We start from the raw sequence: 18,874 nt of genomic DNA on the forward strand, positions 1-18,874 counted from the left end.
CCAGCCTGCGCATGGATTCAGCCTCCATATCTGCCCTGGCAAGACGGCAGACCCTCAGCTTGTCAGGATCTCAGCCTTCCCTACTCCGCTTCCATCCTCCTCCCGTACCTCGGACTTCTCTTTTTTTGGTGGGAGATATGAGGCACATTAAATGAGGGACCTCTGACGGCAAAGTCTAGTGAGTTCACTGCCCAGCTCATAGGAGGTACTTGAAAGATGTGTAATGAATACACAAGGAAGGCACAGAGCCAGAAGTGATTCATGGGTGCTGATTTTCCCATGTTCCCAGCTCCATGGAACCTGGATGTGGATATAAAGGGGGAAGGCCAAGACAGCCCAATCTCGTCACACAGAGGGCTGAATTCTCTCTGGAGGTCTCTGACCCAGAACAAGGAGAGGCAGGGAGGCACCCACCTCCACCCAGGCTGACTCACCAGCACCTGCATTTCTTTTCTTTTCTGGGCCCCAGCTTTTGTCCCTTTTGCTTTGGTCTTAGGTGGCATCTCCTTCCTGTCCTGGAGGGAGGGGACTCATATTTAGGTCTGGACATGGACACGCTCTCCTGACTCCCTAGACTGCACCAGCAGTCCCAGGAGAATTAATGCTCTCGTCTCCAAGTCTGTCTCTGACACTTTCCAGAAGCTTCAGTTCTTGGTTTCCTTGGAAACTTAGGCAAGGCTGGGGCCAGTGGGAAGGATAGACCTGTTTCTCTCTACCAGTCAGGATCTAAGTACAGAAGTCATGCCTCTCAACCCTCTTTCAGAGAAAATAAAGCTCAGTACCTGGCCCCGTCTCTCTTCCCACCACCCTTACCCTGCCTCTTCCTTCCTCCAAGACCCTCAGGCGTCGCTGTTGTGTCTCCCTGTGGTGTGACCCACTCTCCAGGAGGGGCAGAGAAAAGGCCCAACCAACTGGGAGCCGGAGGAGGTGATCGTGATCTGGGACCCAATCCAGAGTGGCAAATTTCATTTGGGGGTGGGACTGAGAACTGGAAGGTTGGGCTTCTGGAGGCTGCACGTTGTCCAGACAACTGGGAAACATGGAGTTGATAGGAAGGTACATGAATGCTTGCTTAGTCACTCTAATTGTGTCTGGTAGAAGGGGCTAAATACAACACTTAAAATACCAAGGTCTCAGAGGGCCAATACTCTTCTTGTCCCCAGATCCTAAGTGTAGTTTGAGGAGAAAGGGCTTTGGAACTGATTAACTATGATTCTCAAGGTGGTCTGGTATTCCCATCTCTTTCAGAATTTTCCACAGTTTATTTTGATCCACACAGTCAAAGGCTTTGGCATAGTCAATGAAGCAGAAATAGATGTTTTTCTGGAACTCTCTTGCTTTCTCCATGATTCAGCGGATGTTGGCAATTTGATCTCTGGTGCTTCTGCCTTTTCTAAAACCTGCCTGAACATCTGGGAGTTCACGGTTCACATATTGCTGAAGTCTGGCTTGGAGAATTTTGAGCATGACTTTACTAGCGTGTGAGATGAGTGCAATTGTGCGGTAGTTTGAGCATTCTTTGGCATTTCCTTTTTTTGGGATTGGAATGAAGACTGACCTTTTCCAGTCCTGTGGCCACTGCTGAGTTTTCCAAATTTGCTGGCATATTGAGTGCAGCACTTTCACAGCATCATCTTTCAAGATTTGAAATAGCTCAACTGGAATTCCATCACCTCCACTAGCTTTGTTCGTAGTGATGCTTTCTAAGGCCCACTTGAATTCACATTCCAATATGTCTGGCTCTAGGTTAGTGATCACGTTATCATGACTATCTTGGTCGTGAAGATCTTTTTTGTACAGTTCTTCTGTGTATTCTTGCCACCTCTTCTTAATATCTTCTGCTTCTGCTTCCATACCATTTCTGTCCTTTATCGAGCCCATCTTTGCATGAAATGTTCCCCTGGAATCTCTAATTTTCTTGAAGAGATCTCGTTTTTCCTATTCTGTTGTTTTCCTCTATTTCTTTGCATTGATCACTGAGGAAGGCTTTCTTATCTCTCCTTGCTATTCTTTGGAACTCTGCATTCAGATGTTTATATCTTTCCTTTTCTCCTTTGCTTTTCGCTTCTCTTCTTTTCACAGCTATTTGTCAGGCCTCTATAGACAGCCATTTTGCTTTTTTGTATGCAGGTCAGGAAGCAACAGTCAGAACTGTACATGGAACAACAGACTGGTTCCAAATAGGAAAAGGAGTACGTCAAGGCTGTATATTGTCACCTTGCTTATTTAACTTATATGCAGAGTACATCATGAGGAACGCTGGGCTGGAAGAAGCACAAGCTGGAATCAAGATTGCTGGGAGAAATATCAATAACCTCAGATATGCAGATGACACTACCCTTATGGCAGAAAGTGAAGAGGAACTCAAAAGCCTCTTGATGAAAGTAAAAGAGGAGAGTGAAAAGGTTGGCTTGAAGTTCAACATTCAGAAAACAAAGATCACGGCATCTGGTCCCATCGCTTCATGGGAAATAGATGGAAAAACAGTGGAAACAGTGTCAGACTTTATTTTTTTGGGCTCCAAAATCACTGCAGATGCTGACTGCAGCCATGAAATTAAAAGACGCTTACTCCTTGGAAGGAAAGTTATGACCAACCTTGATAGTATATTAAAAAGCAGAGACATTACTTTGCCAACAATGGTCTGTCTAGTCAAGGCTATGGTTTTTCCCGTGGTCATGTATGGATGTGAGAGTTGGACTGTGAAGAAAGCTGATCACCAAAGAATTGATGCTTTTGAACTGTGGTGTTGGAGAAGACTCTTGAGAGTCCCTTGGACTGCAAGGAGATTCCAACCAGTCCATTCTAAAGGAGATCAATCCTGGATGTTCATTGGAAGGACTGATGCTAAAGCTGAAACTGCAATACTTTGGCCACCTCATGCGACAAGTTGACTCACTGGAAAAACCTCTGATGCTGGGAAGGGTTGGGGGCGGGAGGAGAAGGGGACGACGGAGAATGAGATGGCTGGATGGCATCACCGACTCTGTGGACATGAGTTTGAGTGTACTCCGGGAGTCGGTGATGGACAGGGAGGCCTGGCGTGCTGTGCTTCATGGGGTCGCGGAGAGTTGGACACGACTGAGCGACTGAACTGAACTGAACTGAACTATGATTCACTTCTATGTAGCACTGCCTGCAATTTGGACACTTAACAAATTATAGATTTACACATCCAAAATAATGCTATTGTGCTAATCCAGAGGAAAAGAACTGACAGTAGCCATTTGGGGTGATTTACATTTCCTGAAGTCTCATCAACAAAATGACATTATTGAATAGGCTTAAAATTGAAGATCCCTTTCAGGAAGGTATTCTGTGGTGAATGAGGGAAAGAAATTCAGAGAGAGTAGTTGAGAGAGTCTCCTATTTCAGATAAATGAGACACAGAGGAGAGTTGGACCTAGGACCTCAAGGTGCTGTGCTAAGTCGCTTCAGTCGTGTTCGACTCTTGTGACCTCTTGTGACCCCATGGACTGTAGCCCTCCAAGCTCCTCTGTCCATTGGATTCTCCAGGCAAGAATACTGGAGTGGTTGCCATGCCCTTCTATGCTGACATAGATGCAAATCAAGAAGAAAGGGTACTGGTTAGAGACTTCTCATCCTTACCCTTCTCCAGATATGTAAATTTGGGTAAGTCATTTTCCTTGCTCAGCCTTGGTTTCCTAAATCTTTAAATCTTTGATTTTGGGAAATTCCCTGGCAATCCAGCAGTTAGAACTCTGTGCTTCCACTGCAAGAGGCATGAGTTTGATCCCTGGTTTGGAAACTAAATTCCAGCAAGTCGCAGGGTACGGCCAAAAAATAAATCTTTGATTTTGTAAATCTTGAGAGGCTTGGATTTTCACCAGGTATTTACAGGACTATCTTCTTTTATGGTGAGTTAATATATCTTCTCTTTCCCCATTCCTGTCTGGTTGACTTTCAGACAGGTGCTGAGAAAATAACCAGCTTGGTTCCCTGTGGCACTGAGTTGATTTGGTCTCCCTCTAGTGGATTTTCTTGACCTTCTACTGAGTCTCCTGCATTTTTCTACTTAAATTATGGAACAATGTTGGGGGTGCCCCTCACTTAGGGATGCTGCCTAGCATCTTGCTGGAGTCATGAATAGTTGGAAAAATAAATCTGGGGAAGGGAGAATGCTGAGTGGCTTGCCCTGGTCAGCTGTTCCCTCCCCGAAACCCCTCTCTCCAGCCTTTTGCTATTGGGAGCCTTGTTGTCTGTCTGCCACCCAGATTTGTGAACACCAAAGTGGCTAAAATGAAAACAGCAGAAACTTCAGGGCTTTCCCCCTTGTGGATTTAGGGAACTGCAGACTCTTCCTTTAGATATTTTTCTGTCTTCCTCAACAGTTTTGGTCAATTACCTGTTATTAGGAACAGATCTGAAGAAACAGCCATGAGATCTTGGGCAGGTGGTCGGGGGTAGGGTGGGAAAATCCTTCTTCTAGGTAGTAGCAGATTCAGGCAGAGCCTGAGGATATTTATTTGTTACCTTCACAGCTGCAGGATACCTCTCTGACCCCAGGGACATTTTACAGAGTAAAGGGAAGAGCCAGCCTTGTTCTTCGTGATGCGTACTGTTCCTCTACTTCAGTGTCAGAAAATCTTGCCCACAAGTCCCATATCAGAAGAAGACTTTTCTTCTAATCTTGACGCATGTTTTCGTTTACTCCTGCCTTCCCCCCACCACCCCACCCCACCGACAACCCTCTCTTCCTGCTTAGGAAAGCAGTAGAGGTCTCTGTCCTGTCTTTCCCCTCATCCAGAATTCTGTGCTGGGGACTTTTCCATAGAATGCTTAGTGTCTCTGCTAGGCTGATGCAGCGAGTCACATATTGAGGAAGAGATCACAGAGAATAAACAACATATCGTGTCTCAGAAGAGCATTTACTTTTAAAATACGATCAGTCAACTGACTTTCAGGTGCAGAATAAGGATGTGGTTTGGGGTGAAGGTAAAATGGAATAAGAGTGCCACGGATCACATGATGCGATACAAACTCAGCCAGCTCTAGAATCATCCAGGAATCAGAATGACATTGTGCGCCACGATTCAATCTCTAGTACATTTTGAAAACAAGCCAAGTGAAAATTGGGAAAGAAAGGTCAATCTTTCGTTCTTTTTTTTTTTCATTAACCTCAGTTCAGAAGTGAAAAGAGGAAAGATCATCTCAGCAGAATTTTGCCTTCCTTTAAATAGGATCCCATCTTGGGGTTTTAAAGAGACACAGAGAGAACGTCACCCTCTACTTTATTCAGATGTGAGACATAGGTCATCATGCATTAAAAGAAATATGCCTTGCTGCAGCAGGAACAAAGTGCAAATTACACCATCCCATTCTATAATATACAGACCATACTGAACATAATAAAAATTGGAAGCCTTAAATCAAGCCAGAGATGGTGTAAATTAGCCACAACCTCATATGCAACTCCTAGGGTTAATTTCTCACCCTGAGAAATCTGTATGCAGGTCAAGAAGCAACAGTTAGAACTGGACATGGAACAACAGACTGGTTCCAAACTGGGAAAGGGGTACGTCAAGGTTGTATATTGTCACCCAGCTTATTTAACTTATATGCAGAGTACATCATGCAAAATGCTGGGCTGGAAGAAGCACAAGCTGAAATCAAGATTGCCAGGAAAAATATCAATAACCTCAGATATGCAGATGATCCCACCTTTAGGTCAGAAAGTGAAGAAGAACTAGAGCCTCTTGATGAAAGTGAAAGAGGAGAGTGAAAAAGTTGGCTTAAAACTCAAGAAAACTAAGATCATGGCATCCAGTCCCATCAGTTCATGACAAATAGATGGGGAAACAATGGAAAACAGACTTTATTTTTTTGTGCTTCTAAATCACTGAAGATGGTGACTGCAGCCATGAAATTAAAAGATGCTTGCTCCTTGGAAGAAAAGCTATGACCAACCTAGACAGCATACTAAAAAGCAGAGACATTACTTTGCCAACAAAAGTCTGTCTAGTCAAAGCTATGGTTTTTCCAGTGGTCATGTACAGATGTGAGAGTTGGACTGTGAAGAAAGCTGAGCGCCAAAGAATTGATGCTTTTGAACCTTGGTGTTGGAGAAAGCTCTTGAGAGTCTCTTGGACTGCAAGGAGATCCAACCAGTCTATCCGAAAGGAACTCAGTCCTGAATATTCATTGGAAGGACTGATGCTGCAGCTGAAATTCCAATACTTTGGCCAAATGATATGAAGAACTGACTCACTGGAAAAGACCCTGATGCTGGGAAAGATTGAAGGCAGGAGGAGAAGGGGACGACAGAGGATGAGATGGTTGGATGGCATCACCGACTCGATGGACAAGAGTTTGAGTGAACTCTGAGAGTTGGTGATGGACAGGAGGCCTGGTGTGCAGCAGTCCATGGGGTCACAAAGAGTCGGACATGACTGAGTGACTGAACTGAACTATACTCTATTAAATCTAAGATTTGACTATGAGGGGAAAAATGTCCCCTTGCATGTCTACAGTGTGCTGGGTACTGTGGAAGACCAAAGCTGATAGGACAGTATAGCATGAGTTAATGCCTGCATGTGTGTTCAGTCGTGTCTTGACTCTGTGACCCCTTGGACTATAGCCAGCCAAGCTCCTCTGTCTATGGGATTTTCCCAGCAAGAATACTGGAGGGGGTTGCGAATTCCTCCTCCAGGGGATCTTCCCGACCCAGGGATCAAACCTGAGTCTCCTGCATCGAAAATGGATTCTTTACTGCTAAGCCACTGGAGAAGCCCTCAAATTAATGTGTGGTAGGTGAGAAATAGATGGTTATGGAAGTTTAGAAGAGAGAAGGATTATTTCTAGCTGGAGTGTCTGATAAGGAGGACAACATTTGAGTATAAAAAACGGATTGGACTTCATTGCACTCTTTAGGCAGACGGAATGCTCTGAATAATGGTGATGAAAAAAGAACTGTGGTATTTCGAGACTTGGTGAGTCACCCAGCATAGAATATATGTACTGGAATAGTATAAAACTGCAAGGTAGTTTGGAGTTAGATCATGACTATTAACTTCATTAAGGAGGCAATGGAGAGTGCTGAAAGTTTTTTGTATTATGTTGTCAGAAGTATACTTTAGGAACACTGGTCTGGTGACAAAATGGATTGAAAGTGGCAGGGAAATCAGTAAGGAAAAGGTTTCTATAGACGCAGTGGGAGGAAAAGAGGGCCTGCAACTAAGGGTGGACACATCAGGGGTGGGAAGTTTTGACAATTATCTAAGAGCTTTGCCTGTATTTTTTTCTTGAGCCATTCTAACTCTTTCCAGGTAAGTACTGCTTAATGGAAATTCTACTGATAGGAAATGATAATTCTGACTCCACAATCAATTGTAGATACAGGCCACTGAGTTACAAACAAGAATGTCTGGCTGAAGAGTCTTTTTGAGTTCAGAGATTTTTTTCACCCCTCTCTTCTAGTATCATTTGATAAGCTTAATTCCCTAATCAGTCAAGAGCTTTGCAGAAGAGCCAGGGGGGGAATCTAAGGCGGAACTGAGTACTTATTGACACACCAGGGCCTGCAAACTCCCAAAGCTGAGGCTCAGAATTAGCACATTAGGGCAGGGCACTTCCTTCTTCAGGAGGGAAGTTCTGTTTTTGCAGTTCTTCCAAGGGAACTTTGAGACTAGAAGTGGAAGTGACTGGGCACTGCATTGCTGTTCCTGGGAGGGGCATGGCCTCCTCAGGCTAGGGCTCAAGCTCAAGGTTTCTGTGGTCAGGGCCTGATACTGGCGGTGCCGACCCACCTGCAGAACAAGGTGCTAAGCAGGGGAATCTTAAGGCAAAAAGAGGGGGAGGCGTTTTGTTTTCAGTAGGTTAAAGGGCCTGGAAGAAGAACTCATGGCCTGATGGCGCCAGCCTTTCTGAGGTGTAATCAGGATGCAATGATCTGCAGCATTCCCATTCCTGTCCTTGGTCCTGACTTAACTAGGAGTTTAAAGCACTAGGGAGTGGGGGAAAAACTTCCCTTTTTCTTTCACAATGTTCAGTTCAGTTCAGTCGCTCAGTCGTGTCCGACTCTCCGCGACCCCATGAATCACAGCACGCCAGGCCTCCCTGTCCATCACCAACTCCCGGAGTACACTCAAACCCATGTCCACAGAGTCGGTGATGCCATCCAGCCATCTCATTCTCCGTCGTCCCCTTCTCCTCCCGCCCCCAACCTTTCCCAGCATCAGAGTCTTTTCCAGTGAGTCAACTTGTCGCATGAGGTGGCCAAAGTATTGCAGTTTCAGCTTTAGCATCAGTCCCTCCAATGAACATCCAGGATTGATCTCCTTTAGAATGGACTGGTAGGAGAAGCAAATCAAGTTCAATTTCCTAATTTGTCAGGTGTGGGGTAAAGACAACATTGAGATTCTTTCCATGGCACTTAATTTTTCTTTTCTTTTTTAACAATTGGGGATTCCCAGGTGGTGCTGGTGGTAAAGAACCCATCTGCCAATGCAGGAGACATAAGAGATGTGGGTTCAGTCCCTCGGTTGGGAAGATCCTCTGGAGGAGGGCATCAGGGGAAGAGACTTAGCATGCATGCACCTGTTCTCTTAAGGCTTCCCAGGTGGTACTAGTGGTAAAGAATCTGCCTGCCAATGCAGGAGACGTGGGTTTGATCCCTGGATGTGGAAGATCCACCTGGAGGAGGGTATGGCAACCCACTCCAGTATTCTTGCCTGGAAAATCCATGGGCAGAGGAGCCTGATGGGCTACATTCCATGGGGCCACAAAGAGTCACACAACTTAATTACTGAGTCGAGTAATCCCCCCCTCCAACACACACACTCTTTTCATAATGTAGAAGGAGCTTTGACAAAGCCAGAAGTTTAGAAAAGGAAGTATAAACTCAGATGTCATTCTAAATTTGACTTTCATAAAATTCCCAAATCTCCTTTCTTCTAATATCCTTTCCAAGAATCATTATAAGTAAAATAGTGCAGTAGACTCCCTTTTAAGAAGACATTCCATATAAAATAGATAACCAACAAAGACCTACTCTGTATCACAGGGAACTATACTTAATATTTTGTAATAACCTACAAGTGAAAAGATTCTGAAATATATTAATAGGTACAATATATTAATAGGTACATAAACAACTGAATCACTTTGCTGTACACTTGAAATGAACACAACCTTGTAAATCAAACAGACTTCAATTAAAAATAGAAATAAAAATAAAAATGAATTCAAACGACCCCTCACCACAAGACTGAAATAGTCATGAAACTGAAGGTTGACTGACAACTTAGGCATCAATTTCTTCTATTAAAATAGAGGCTCATGTGGGTAACCCTCTGAAAAGAACCTCTGAGAATCAGTAACTCAGAAGAAGTTGCAATCACCTTGTGGGAGAACTGGTCGAGGCCTTTGTTCTCGTTTGATTAACCAGTGGAACTTCCTGGCTCTACCCGTCTTAACTTAAGCAGCCCAACGACCTCCTCCAGGGCTGACAAGCCACAACCCAGAGGCAACATGGAGGGCCCGGCTTCGGCCTAGTGCGCAGACTCCACGTTAGCCCCGCCCCGCCGCTTCCCGCACTCTTCCAGCAGAGGGCGAAGGGGGACGGTTCGGCCCGGGCCCGCCCCCGGGGGCGGCGGCGCGGAAACTTGGCGGCGGCTTTCCGGGAGCGGTGACTCGGGGACGGGGAGGCGTAGGGGAGGCCGCTGCTCAGCCCAGACGCGGCCGCTCGCGTCTCCGCGGCCCGCGCGCTGCCCCCGGGCGCGCGCTCTGCGAGGGGGCGCGCCTGCGCGGACGCGCGCGCCCGGCGCCGCCCACTCCCCTCCGCGCGGCCGCCCCTCCCTCCGCCGGACGGCCGGCGGCGGCGGCGGCCGGGAGAGGCCCCTCCTCCGCGCCTCCTTCCCTCACTCGCAGCCGAGCGGGGCCGGCGGCCGCGGCGGCGCCCTGACGCTCTCCCGGGCCATGGCCGGCAACGTGAAGAAGAGCTCTGGGGCCGGGGGCGGCGGCGGCGGCTCCGGGGGCTCCGGCGGCCTGATCGGGCTCATGAAGGACGCCTTCCAGCCGCACCACCACCACCACCACCACCTCAGCCCCCACCCGCCGGGCGCCGTGGACAAGAAGATGGTGGAGAAGTGCTGGAAGCTCATGGACAAGGTGCGGGGCCTGCGGAGGGCCCGCGGGCGCAGGGGCTGCGGGAGGGGCGGGAGGCCCGTGGGGCGCCGGGGGCGCGGGCGGCCGGGCTGCCGGGGCCGGGGGCTGGCGTGTGGGGGCAGGGAGGCGGCGGAGGACGGGGTCGGCGGAGGGGAAGGGCTGCGGTTGGCGGCGGGGCGGGGAACGTCGCGGTGGTGCGCTCGGGGTTGCGAGACAAAGATGGGGCGGGGGCTGGGGGAGGCTGACCGGGGAGCCACCGGGGCGGAAGTCTGGTGGGGCTGCAGAGTTTGGGGCTCTGCGCAGGATGTAGGGATGTGGGTCACGGAATTGGCCCCGGGAGATAGGAGGCGCGGGGGTGAGGAAGAGCGCTTGGTTTACCGGCTGGGACTGAGCTGGCCGGGCTCTAATTAGGGAATTGGGTTTTACGGGCTCTCATGGAGAGACCTGGGGTCCTGACAGCTCCGCGGGCAGACTGCTCTGGGTGAGCGTACAATTGTGTTTTTTCCCCCCTTCTTCTCATTAAGATGTGACAGAGATAAAAGAAATGGGGAATGTTTAAATGGACGGAGGAAGGAACTTTCCTCCACATCTAGCGCTGGCTCAAGTTTTTCTCTTCCAAAACATTGGATGGGATCCATTGCTGGTGCTGAGATATGCACTGATTCAACCACAAGTTCTGGTTATAACCTTTATCTTCGGAGAGAGACGTTGACCGAGTGGGTTAAGCAGCCGATTCTGACTCCTTCCAGAACTTCCTCCTCACACACCCACTGCTTTTTGTTGGGTTCTACTTTTTTTGGTAATAGACCCTGACTCCTTATTACAGAACCTGACTTTAAAATTGTTAGATGAGCTGCTTTGATTACTTTTTTTTTTTCAGCAAGTGTGAAAAATAACTTCACTTTAAGCTTGGCATTTGACAGAATTTTACTTCCTTATAGTATGTCTGTGTAATGAAAGATAGTAGTTAGTCCCAAGTGTAACGGTTTGTTCCAGAGCATTCAGTTTTTCCTTGCTGTTTTTCAACATTTATCAGTAACTGGTTTTTGCAAAATTCGTTCTGCAGATGAAAGATGGTTAGAAGGATCAGGCGTATATTGTAAGAGAATGGTGTTATTTCCTCTACAGTAAAATTGGTTTTCTTTGGTTCCTCTCTGAGCCTAGGTTCCTCTTCTGTAAAGTTTTTCATGGATTGCTTTGGACTAGAAACAGCTAATAAAAGTGATTATAAAGCACTTGGCGGATATAAATGTGCTGTGGAAATACTTAATAAGTCCTGTGTGTGAATTAGCGCTCCTGTAGTGCATACCAGCGGCTTCAGAAGCTACTTTTTCAGGGCTGGTTTTTCTCATGTTAAGTAATTGGTATTGTAATTACTGTTATAATGCTAATTTCATTCTTAGAAATTGCAGTAAAACCATTACAGAAAGATAGGCAGTTAAGGGAATTTTAAGTGCACTGATACTTTAAAAAAATATATTGAATATATTGAAAATCTGAAGATCGTAGGTTTGCATTTTGGGGATTTAAAGTTGACTTAAAAAGTTTCTCCTTTAATTTGCATTTCTAATTAGTTTCTTATTTGACACATGTATCAACCTGCAATGTACCAAGATTGTATTGATTAGCCATCTCTCCTTAAAAATAAAACTTTTTGTCAAATTCTAGAGTTTCTGTAAAGTAGTCCTTAAAATGATTCCCCCCACCCCTTAAGCCTTAACTCCATCTTTTTAAAGAGTATGTAGTATGATTTCTTCTGAAAAACGTTTAATTATTTGGGAACAATAAAGACCTCTCAGTTTTGAGTCAAAGGCTTTTCAGATTTTGATAGTTGAAGGAAAGTAGGCTTCTACCTTTTCCATTCTAGTATAGGAAGAGCGGTGGTTTTATTCTTGTGTTGATTGTTTTGAAAGATGATTTTTAGTATTCTGTGTCCTGTATCACATGTTACTGGTTGTGCTGAAATGAAAGCTTCCGTTCTTCTTTCTGATGTGTTAATCCAGTAGATTTGTTCTGCTTTCCAGATTTTCTGAATACTCCTGTAGTGTTAGAGTGCGCTCTTTTACTCTTGATGTTTTGAGCATAATAATTCTCTTTTTTCACTTTATTGTTGACAGTCTTAATGTATCACTAACCCTTCTTGACTTCATGTCCTATAATACAAGTGATGAAGAACTTAGTGTTAAATCCACAAATGTCCCACGCGTTTATTGAATTTAGCTCTAAGTCACCATCTCTTACCTGTTTTAACCTTATTATTAAAGCTAAGTGAATATTATTCCAGCCTATTATTAATCAGCTTATTGATTAGTACTGGGAACTGTCTCCTCTCCTCCGTATTTGATATATATATGGTTGGAGAAGTTGACCTAATTCATGGGTTCTGGTCAGTGTAGGCCCAATTTACTATTCCATTGCAAAACTTAAACTCATTGTTGGAAAAATGCTTGTGCTAGGATGCTTGTTACTAAACAGAAGATGTGGTTCAGTCTCTATAGTTTTTTTTTTTCTTTTTTTCTTGCCATCCCAGTATATTGTAATAGATATTTGTGAAGATACTTGTATGTGAAGAAAGTGTCTAGAAAGGAAATAGCTGGCTAGTGGGTAGAGAAAGCAACCATATAATTGCCTTAAATGTAACTATGGAAGTATCAAGTATTTAATTTAGTGAGAGACTCAAAATTCCATTGTGAGGTAGAGTGGGAATTGACAAACTTTCTGTCACAGAACAGATAGTAAATACTTTAGGCGTTGCTGGCCACCTATGCAGTTCTATATTCTTGGCTGCTGTTGTTTTTACAACTCTTTCAAAATGTAAAAGCCATTCATATCTTGCAGGTGTACAGAAAAATCCATCACGTTTTAGTTTGTCCACCTCTAAAGTAGAGCATCATGCTGGCAGTATTTTCAGTTCAGTTTAGTCGCTCAGTTGTGTCCGACTCTGTGACCCCATGAATCACAGCACGCCAGGCCTCCCTATCCATCACCAACTCCTGGAGTTCACTCAAACTCATGTCCATCGAGTCGGTGATGCCGTCCAGCCATCTCATTCTCTGTCGTCCCCTTCTCCTCCTGCCCCCAATCCCTCCCAGCATCAGAGTCTTTTCCAGTGAGTCAACTTTTCGCATGAGGTGGCCAAAGTATTGCAGTTTCAGCTTTAGCATCAGTCCTTCCAATGAACACCCAGGATTGATCGCCTTTAGAATGGACTGGTTGGATCTCCTTGCAGTCCAAGGGACTCTTAGGAGTCTTCTCCAGCACCACAGTTCAAAAGCATCAATTCTTCGGCGATCAGCTTTTTTCACAGTCCAACTCTCACATCCATACATGACCACTGGAAAAACCATAGCCTTGACTAGACGGACCTTTGTTGACAAAGTAATGTCTCTGCTTTTATATATGCTATCTAGGTTGGTCATAACTTTCCTTCCAAGGAGTAAGCGTCTTTTAATTTCATGGCTGCAGTCAGCATCTGCAGTGATTTTGGAGCCCCCAAAATAAAGTCTGACACTGTTTCCGCTGTTTCCCCATCTATTTCCCATGAAGTGATGGGACCAGATGCCATAATCTTTGTTTTCTGAATGTTGAGCTTCAAGCCAACCTTTTCACTCTCCTCTTTCACTTTTATCAAGAGGCTTTTGAGTTCCTCTTCACTTTCTGCCATAAGGGTAGTGTCATCTGCATATCTGAGGTTATTGGTATTTCTCCTGGCAATCTTGATTCCAGTTTGTGCTTAGGTCCCTGCTATGTTTTTATTTTAAATTAGCCTACGTTAGTAAAACCACGAGGTATTGATTTATTTAATGGAATATAATTTATTGGAAAATGCTTTCCTTTAAATCAGGGGTTTAAAAAAGCTTTTTAAAAAGATAATCCTTCTACTATTTACCTTTTCCTGCTTGCCTTAAAAAAAAAAAAAGCACCTTAAGTAACTTCTTGTATTTTGGAAGTAAGATGCATTTAACAGAATTTATGAATCAATATGTTTCATTGGATTGCATTCTCCCTTTCTTTTTACCTCTCCCCTATGTTTGCATGCTCACTAAATCCCAAGGATAGCACTACGTGTAAATTCTTGCATTCCAGGAGATTCCATTATAGTGATACATGACTAAGGATGTTCAGGGCAATATGGGATCTCTTGAGTTTAAACATCATGTACAGGGACTTTGCTGGTGGTCCAGTGGTTAAGACTATGCACTACTAGTGCAGGGGGCGTGAGTTCAATCCCTGGTTGGGAAACTAAGATCCCACATGCGAGGCTGTTTGGCCGGAAGATTGGGGGAAAAAAAGCACGTATTTCTTCTCTATCCTAACCTCTTTATCTCCTGTAATCTCTCTATCTCCTGCAGTCTCTAATCAGGAGGTCTTACACAATATTAGGTGTATTTGTAAATATTTGTTAAATGAAATTGCTTTGTGTGCCCCCAAAGGAAAACAAAGGAAGAGGTATGCAAGTGGTTCAGTTCAGTTCAGTCACTCAGTCATGTCCGACTCTTTGCGACCCCATGAATCACAGCACGCCAGGCCTCCCTGTCCATCACCAACTCCCGGAGTTCACTCAAACTCATGTCCATCGAGACGGTGATGCCATCCAGCCATCTCATTCTCTGTCGACCCCGTCTCCTCCCACCCGCAATCCCTCCTAGCATCAGACTTTTCCAGTGAGTCAACTCATCGCATGAGGTGGCCAAAGTATTGGAATTTCAGCTTTAGCATCAGTCCTTCCAATGAACACTCAGGATTGATCTGTAATCATTATTAACTACATTAATTTCTTTCACTAGTTCTTTGGCTGTATCATTCCTCTTTTTTGGGTACTTAGCTTCAAACTGAGCTTGTGGCTATCTATATGGGATATACCATTAAGTAAATTGGGAAAGATAGGTTAGGGCTATTTTTGTTGAAATTATTTAATGCCTTGCTGTAGTTTGTACTTAATTTTAGTAGACAGTGGAGAAATGTTTAAAAATTTGGAGCAGGATAATGAAACTAGAGTTCTATTTGAAAAATAATTAGCAGTAATGTACAGGTTACATTCTATCTAAAGAGAAATAGGAATGAAGAGGCTAGACCATCGATTAATTAAATTTTTTAAAATAAATTTTATCATAAAACAATCTCTGAAACGTCTACTCTTTAAAGTTCTTTTATTTCCCCAATGTGACCAGCCTAAAGGAAAAGATTGGACTAAATTACATGCCTTTCAAAAAAGAGGTGCACACCTGTGTAGAGATCTGTTAGCATTTTTCCAGGTCAAGAGGCTAGCCCATTCTTTGGATTGTAATGATAATGTTAGAACGTCTAATACGCAGTGACTTTACCATGTATCTGGGCTTCCCTGGTGGCTCAAAAGGTAAAACGTTTGCCTGCAGTGCGGGACACCCGGGTTTGATCCCTGGGTTGGGAAGATCCCCTGGAGAAGGAAATGGCAACCCACTCCAGTACTCTTGCCTGGAGAATCCCATGGATGGAGGAGCCTGGTAGGCTACAGTCCTCGGGGTCGCAAAGAGTCGGACACGACTGAGCGACTTCACTTCACTTTAGCTTGGAAGAGGTTATGTTACTTAGTTAATAGGGAGCTTGACTTAGAATCCAGGATTACCCACCTCCTAAGGCTTAGTTGGGGCTTGTTCCTTGAAGGAAAGCTACGACAAAACTAGATAGCCTGTTAAAAAGCACAGACATCACTTTGCCAACAAATGTCCGTATAGTCAAAGCTGCAGTTTTTCCAGTAGTCAAAGTATGGATATGAGAGTTGGACCATAAAGAGGGCTGAGCGCCAAATAATTGATGCTTTTTTGAACTGTGGTGTTGGAGAAGAGTCTGGAGAGTCCCTTGGGCACCTTGGAGATCAAACCAGTCAATCCTAAAGGAAATCAACCCTGAATATTCACTGGAAGGACTGATGCTGAAGCTGAAACTCCAATACTTTGGCTACCTGATATGAAGAGGTGACTCATTGGAAAAGTCTCTGATCCTGGGAAAGATGGAGGGCAGGAGAAGGGGACGACAGAGGATGAGATAGTTGGACGGCATCACTGACTCAATGGACATGAGTTTGAGCAGACTTGGGGAGACAGTGATGGACAGGGAAGTCTGGCGTGCTGTAATTCATGGGGTCACGAAGAGTCAGACATGACTTAGCAACTGAACAAGGCTTAGTTATTTCCTCCATACAGTAACTTCTCAGTTGTACAACAGTCTTGATAACGTAAGTCATTTTTCAGAAAGTGACCTGTGTAGGTATACAACAGCAGTCCTCACGCACACTCTCACACCACCATTCACACACAGAGTAGATGTTTTCTTAAATGATATTAACATGGTGTTTAACTACTACCATTAAAAGAAATAATCTACTTTTAAGTTAAGGATTTGTGTCTTTTCAAGTTATGTGTACTGGTTACTTTGCATGGTTATTGTGGAGGCTTGTACATGTTATTTTCCCATGATACTTAATTCATGTTATCTGTGGTAGCATTTATCACTTTTTATTTCATCTGTCTCTTCCTCCACTAGAGCTCTTCAGGATCAAGGCTTTGTCTTAACTTCAGTTCCTGTGTCTAATATATAGTATTATACTTGCTGAATGAAGCGCAGACATGTTAATAAAGTAAAATGAGATTGAAACATGCTTCCTTATTTTCTGTGTGATTAATTAAGGGGATAAGGTAGGGAATTTTTTTTTTAATGTTGAATTAAAATAACATTTGCTAAAAGTAGTTTTACCTTCTTTTGGTTATAAAAGTGATATATAGTCATTGTAAAAAAAGATGGTGTCGTTTTCAAACCTGTTAAGAATTCCCCCAATGGATGTAATATTCCCCCCTAATTCTTGTGAGATGTGAGCTCACTGAGCATTTCATGTGATTCATGATCGAAATTTTGAAGGGTTTAGGCTGGGGAAGAAGATAATCTGCTCTGTTCATTTTGTGGCTTTGGTTAAAGTTTTTGGTGACTCTTGCTATAATGAAACCTGTTTTTAATATGACCCCCTTCCGTCTATGGGGTCACACAGAGTCGGACACGACTGAAGTGACTTAGCAGCAGCAGCAGCTGTATATACATGGGCAAGTTGGTTTCCCAAGTCTACTTTCAGTGGAGTTCATGTTACAGTCAACCGTGTGATAATGTCCTCTAATGACTAACCTAGAGCATTAAAAGAAAAATGAAGTATTCAAAGAAAAATGGTCTAAGTATTTGTTTGAAAACTGAGCCTAAATTTCATTCACGTTTTCCAATGAAGTTATTAATTCTGATCTCCATTAGGTTTGTTGGAAGAGGGGAATTATAACAAGCAAGTCATTGTGAAATGTTTTCATGATTAGCACATTTTGTGCTGGAAGGAAATAGGTGGGAGCAGTCAACCAGGAGCACTGGAAGCCAGCCTCAGCTCTGTCCCCACAATGTTCCTTCCTGCAGCAGCTTCCAAAAGGAGGAGGGGAAAGGGGTGCAGTGATGGCATTGGTGGTGCACGCCCATGGGGAGTCAAGCCCTTGGAGATGGAATGTCACTACAATGACTCGGGGTCTCCCCTCTGCAACTTCCAGGACGGGTGGCCGGTCTTACTCAGCGGTGGCCACTACCTCGGGTGCCTCCTTACAGCCACCACTGACCTTCCCTGTGGCTCTGGGATCAGCCATGAGGAAATCTTAAAATGAGGCCAGCCCGCTGCTACTTCAGTGAGGGGGATGGGGTCCTAATTCCTGCCTCCTTTCTTAGACCTGGGCTTCCTTGGTGGCTCAGTCGATAAAGAGTCTGCCTACAATGCGGGAGACCTGGGTTAGATCCGTGGGTTGGGAAGATCCCCTGGAGAAGGAAATGGCAACCCACTCCAGCATTCTTGCCTGGAGAAATCCATGGACAGAGGAACCTGGAGGGCTACAGTCCAGGGGTCACAAAGAGTTGGATACGACTGAGTGACTTTCACTTCTTAGACCTATCTGAATAGCGGTATACAAGCATAGCCCTCTTTGTGAGAAACAATTTATGGATCATAAAATATATAGAACAAAATGTAAGTCTCCCTTTTCTCTTCTACCCCTAAACTATTATTCTCTCCAGAGGTAACCACTGTCTACTATTTGGCGTTCATCCCTCCAGTCCTTTTCTCTAAGCGACTCTGAACAAGTTGTTGCCTTCTTAGCATTTAGTCACAAAGACTGACAACTAATATTGTGGAGCAGTTTACAATTTCACATCTGCTGATACAGTAAAAATTTCAGAATAATGTGTCTTATGAGAACAAAACAAGATTCAGAGAAATTAAGATAAGCCACCCAACTCATAGTTTTGTTTTTTAATGTGGATCTTGAACTGGTGTTCAGACTCTGTTAAGTGAGTTTTATAAACCAGTGCTTCTCAGACTTTAACATAAATTCAAATCTGTGGATCTTTTCTGAATAGCTCTGAGGTGGGGCCTGAAACTATGTTGGTGACATGGATCATACTTCAAGAAGCAAGGCCCTTTCCACACTTACCTTTATTTTAGATAAGCTTGACAGATTTAATTAAAAAAAAAGTGTAGTATTTTATTTATGTTTGAGATATTATGTTCTTAAATTTGAAAAGTAGTATATATAATGTTTTTAATACATTTAAAATACATTGTTAAGCAAAAGTGGGGTTTTTAAACAAAAATGCTTCTAGAATGAAAAGATTATCTATGTTGATACAACATGTAGGTCTCCTTGAATTCTTTTTTTAAGTTTTATTTAAGATTTTATAATATGGATATATATATATG

The 18,874-nt window shown here is 44.1% G+C and overlaps 1 protein-coding gene across 2 annotated transcripts in view; it reads left to right on the forward strand.

Moving 5' to 3' along the window:
* The first annotated feature begins 9,617 nt into the window (after positions 1 to 9,617).
* LOC129554417 (ATP-binding cassette sub-family G member 4) overlaps positions 9,618 to 18,874 on the forward strand; it is a 67,822-nt gene continuing 58,565 nt past the window's right edge. The window contains exon 1 of one of the 2 annotated variants that reach the window (XM_088842999.1): positions 9,618 to 10,128. In XM_088842999.1, coding sequence (XP_088699125.1) covers positions 9,937 to 10,128 — 192 coding nt within the window. In that variant the 5' untranslated portion in view covers positions 9,618 to 9,936. The remainder of the gene's footprint in view (positions 10,129 to 18,874) is intronic. The other variant, XM_088843000.1, reaches the window with a different exon arrangement.

Source organism: Moschus berezovskii, chromosome 14 (genome assembly GCF_049115385.1).
Source record: "Moschus berezovskii isolate FMDL1 chromosome 14, NW_MosBer_1.0, whole genome shotgun sequence".
NCBI lineage: Eukaryota > Metazoa > Chordata > Mammalia > Artiodactyla > Moschidae > Moschus > Moschus berezovskii.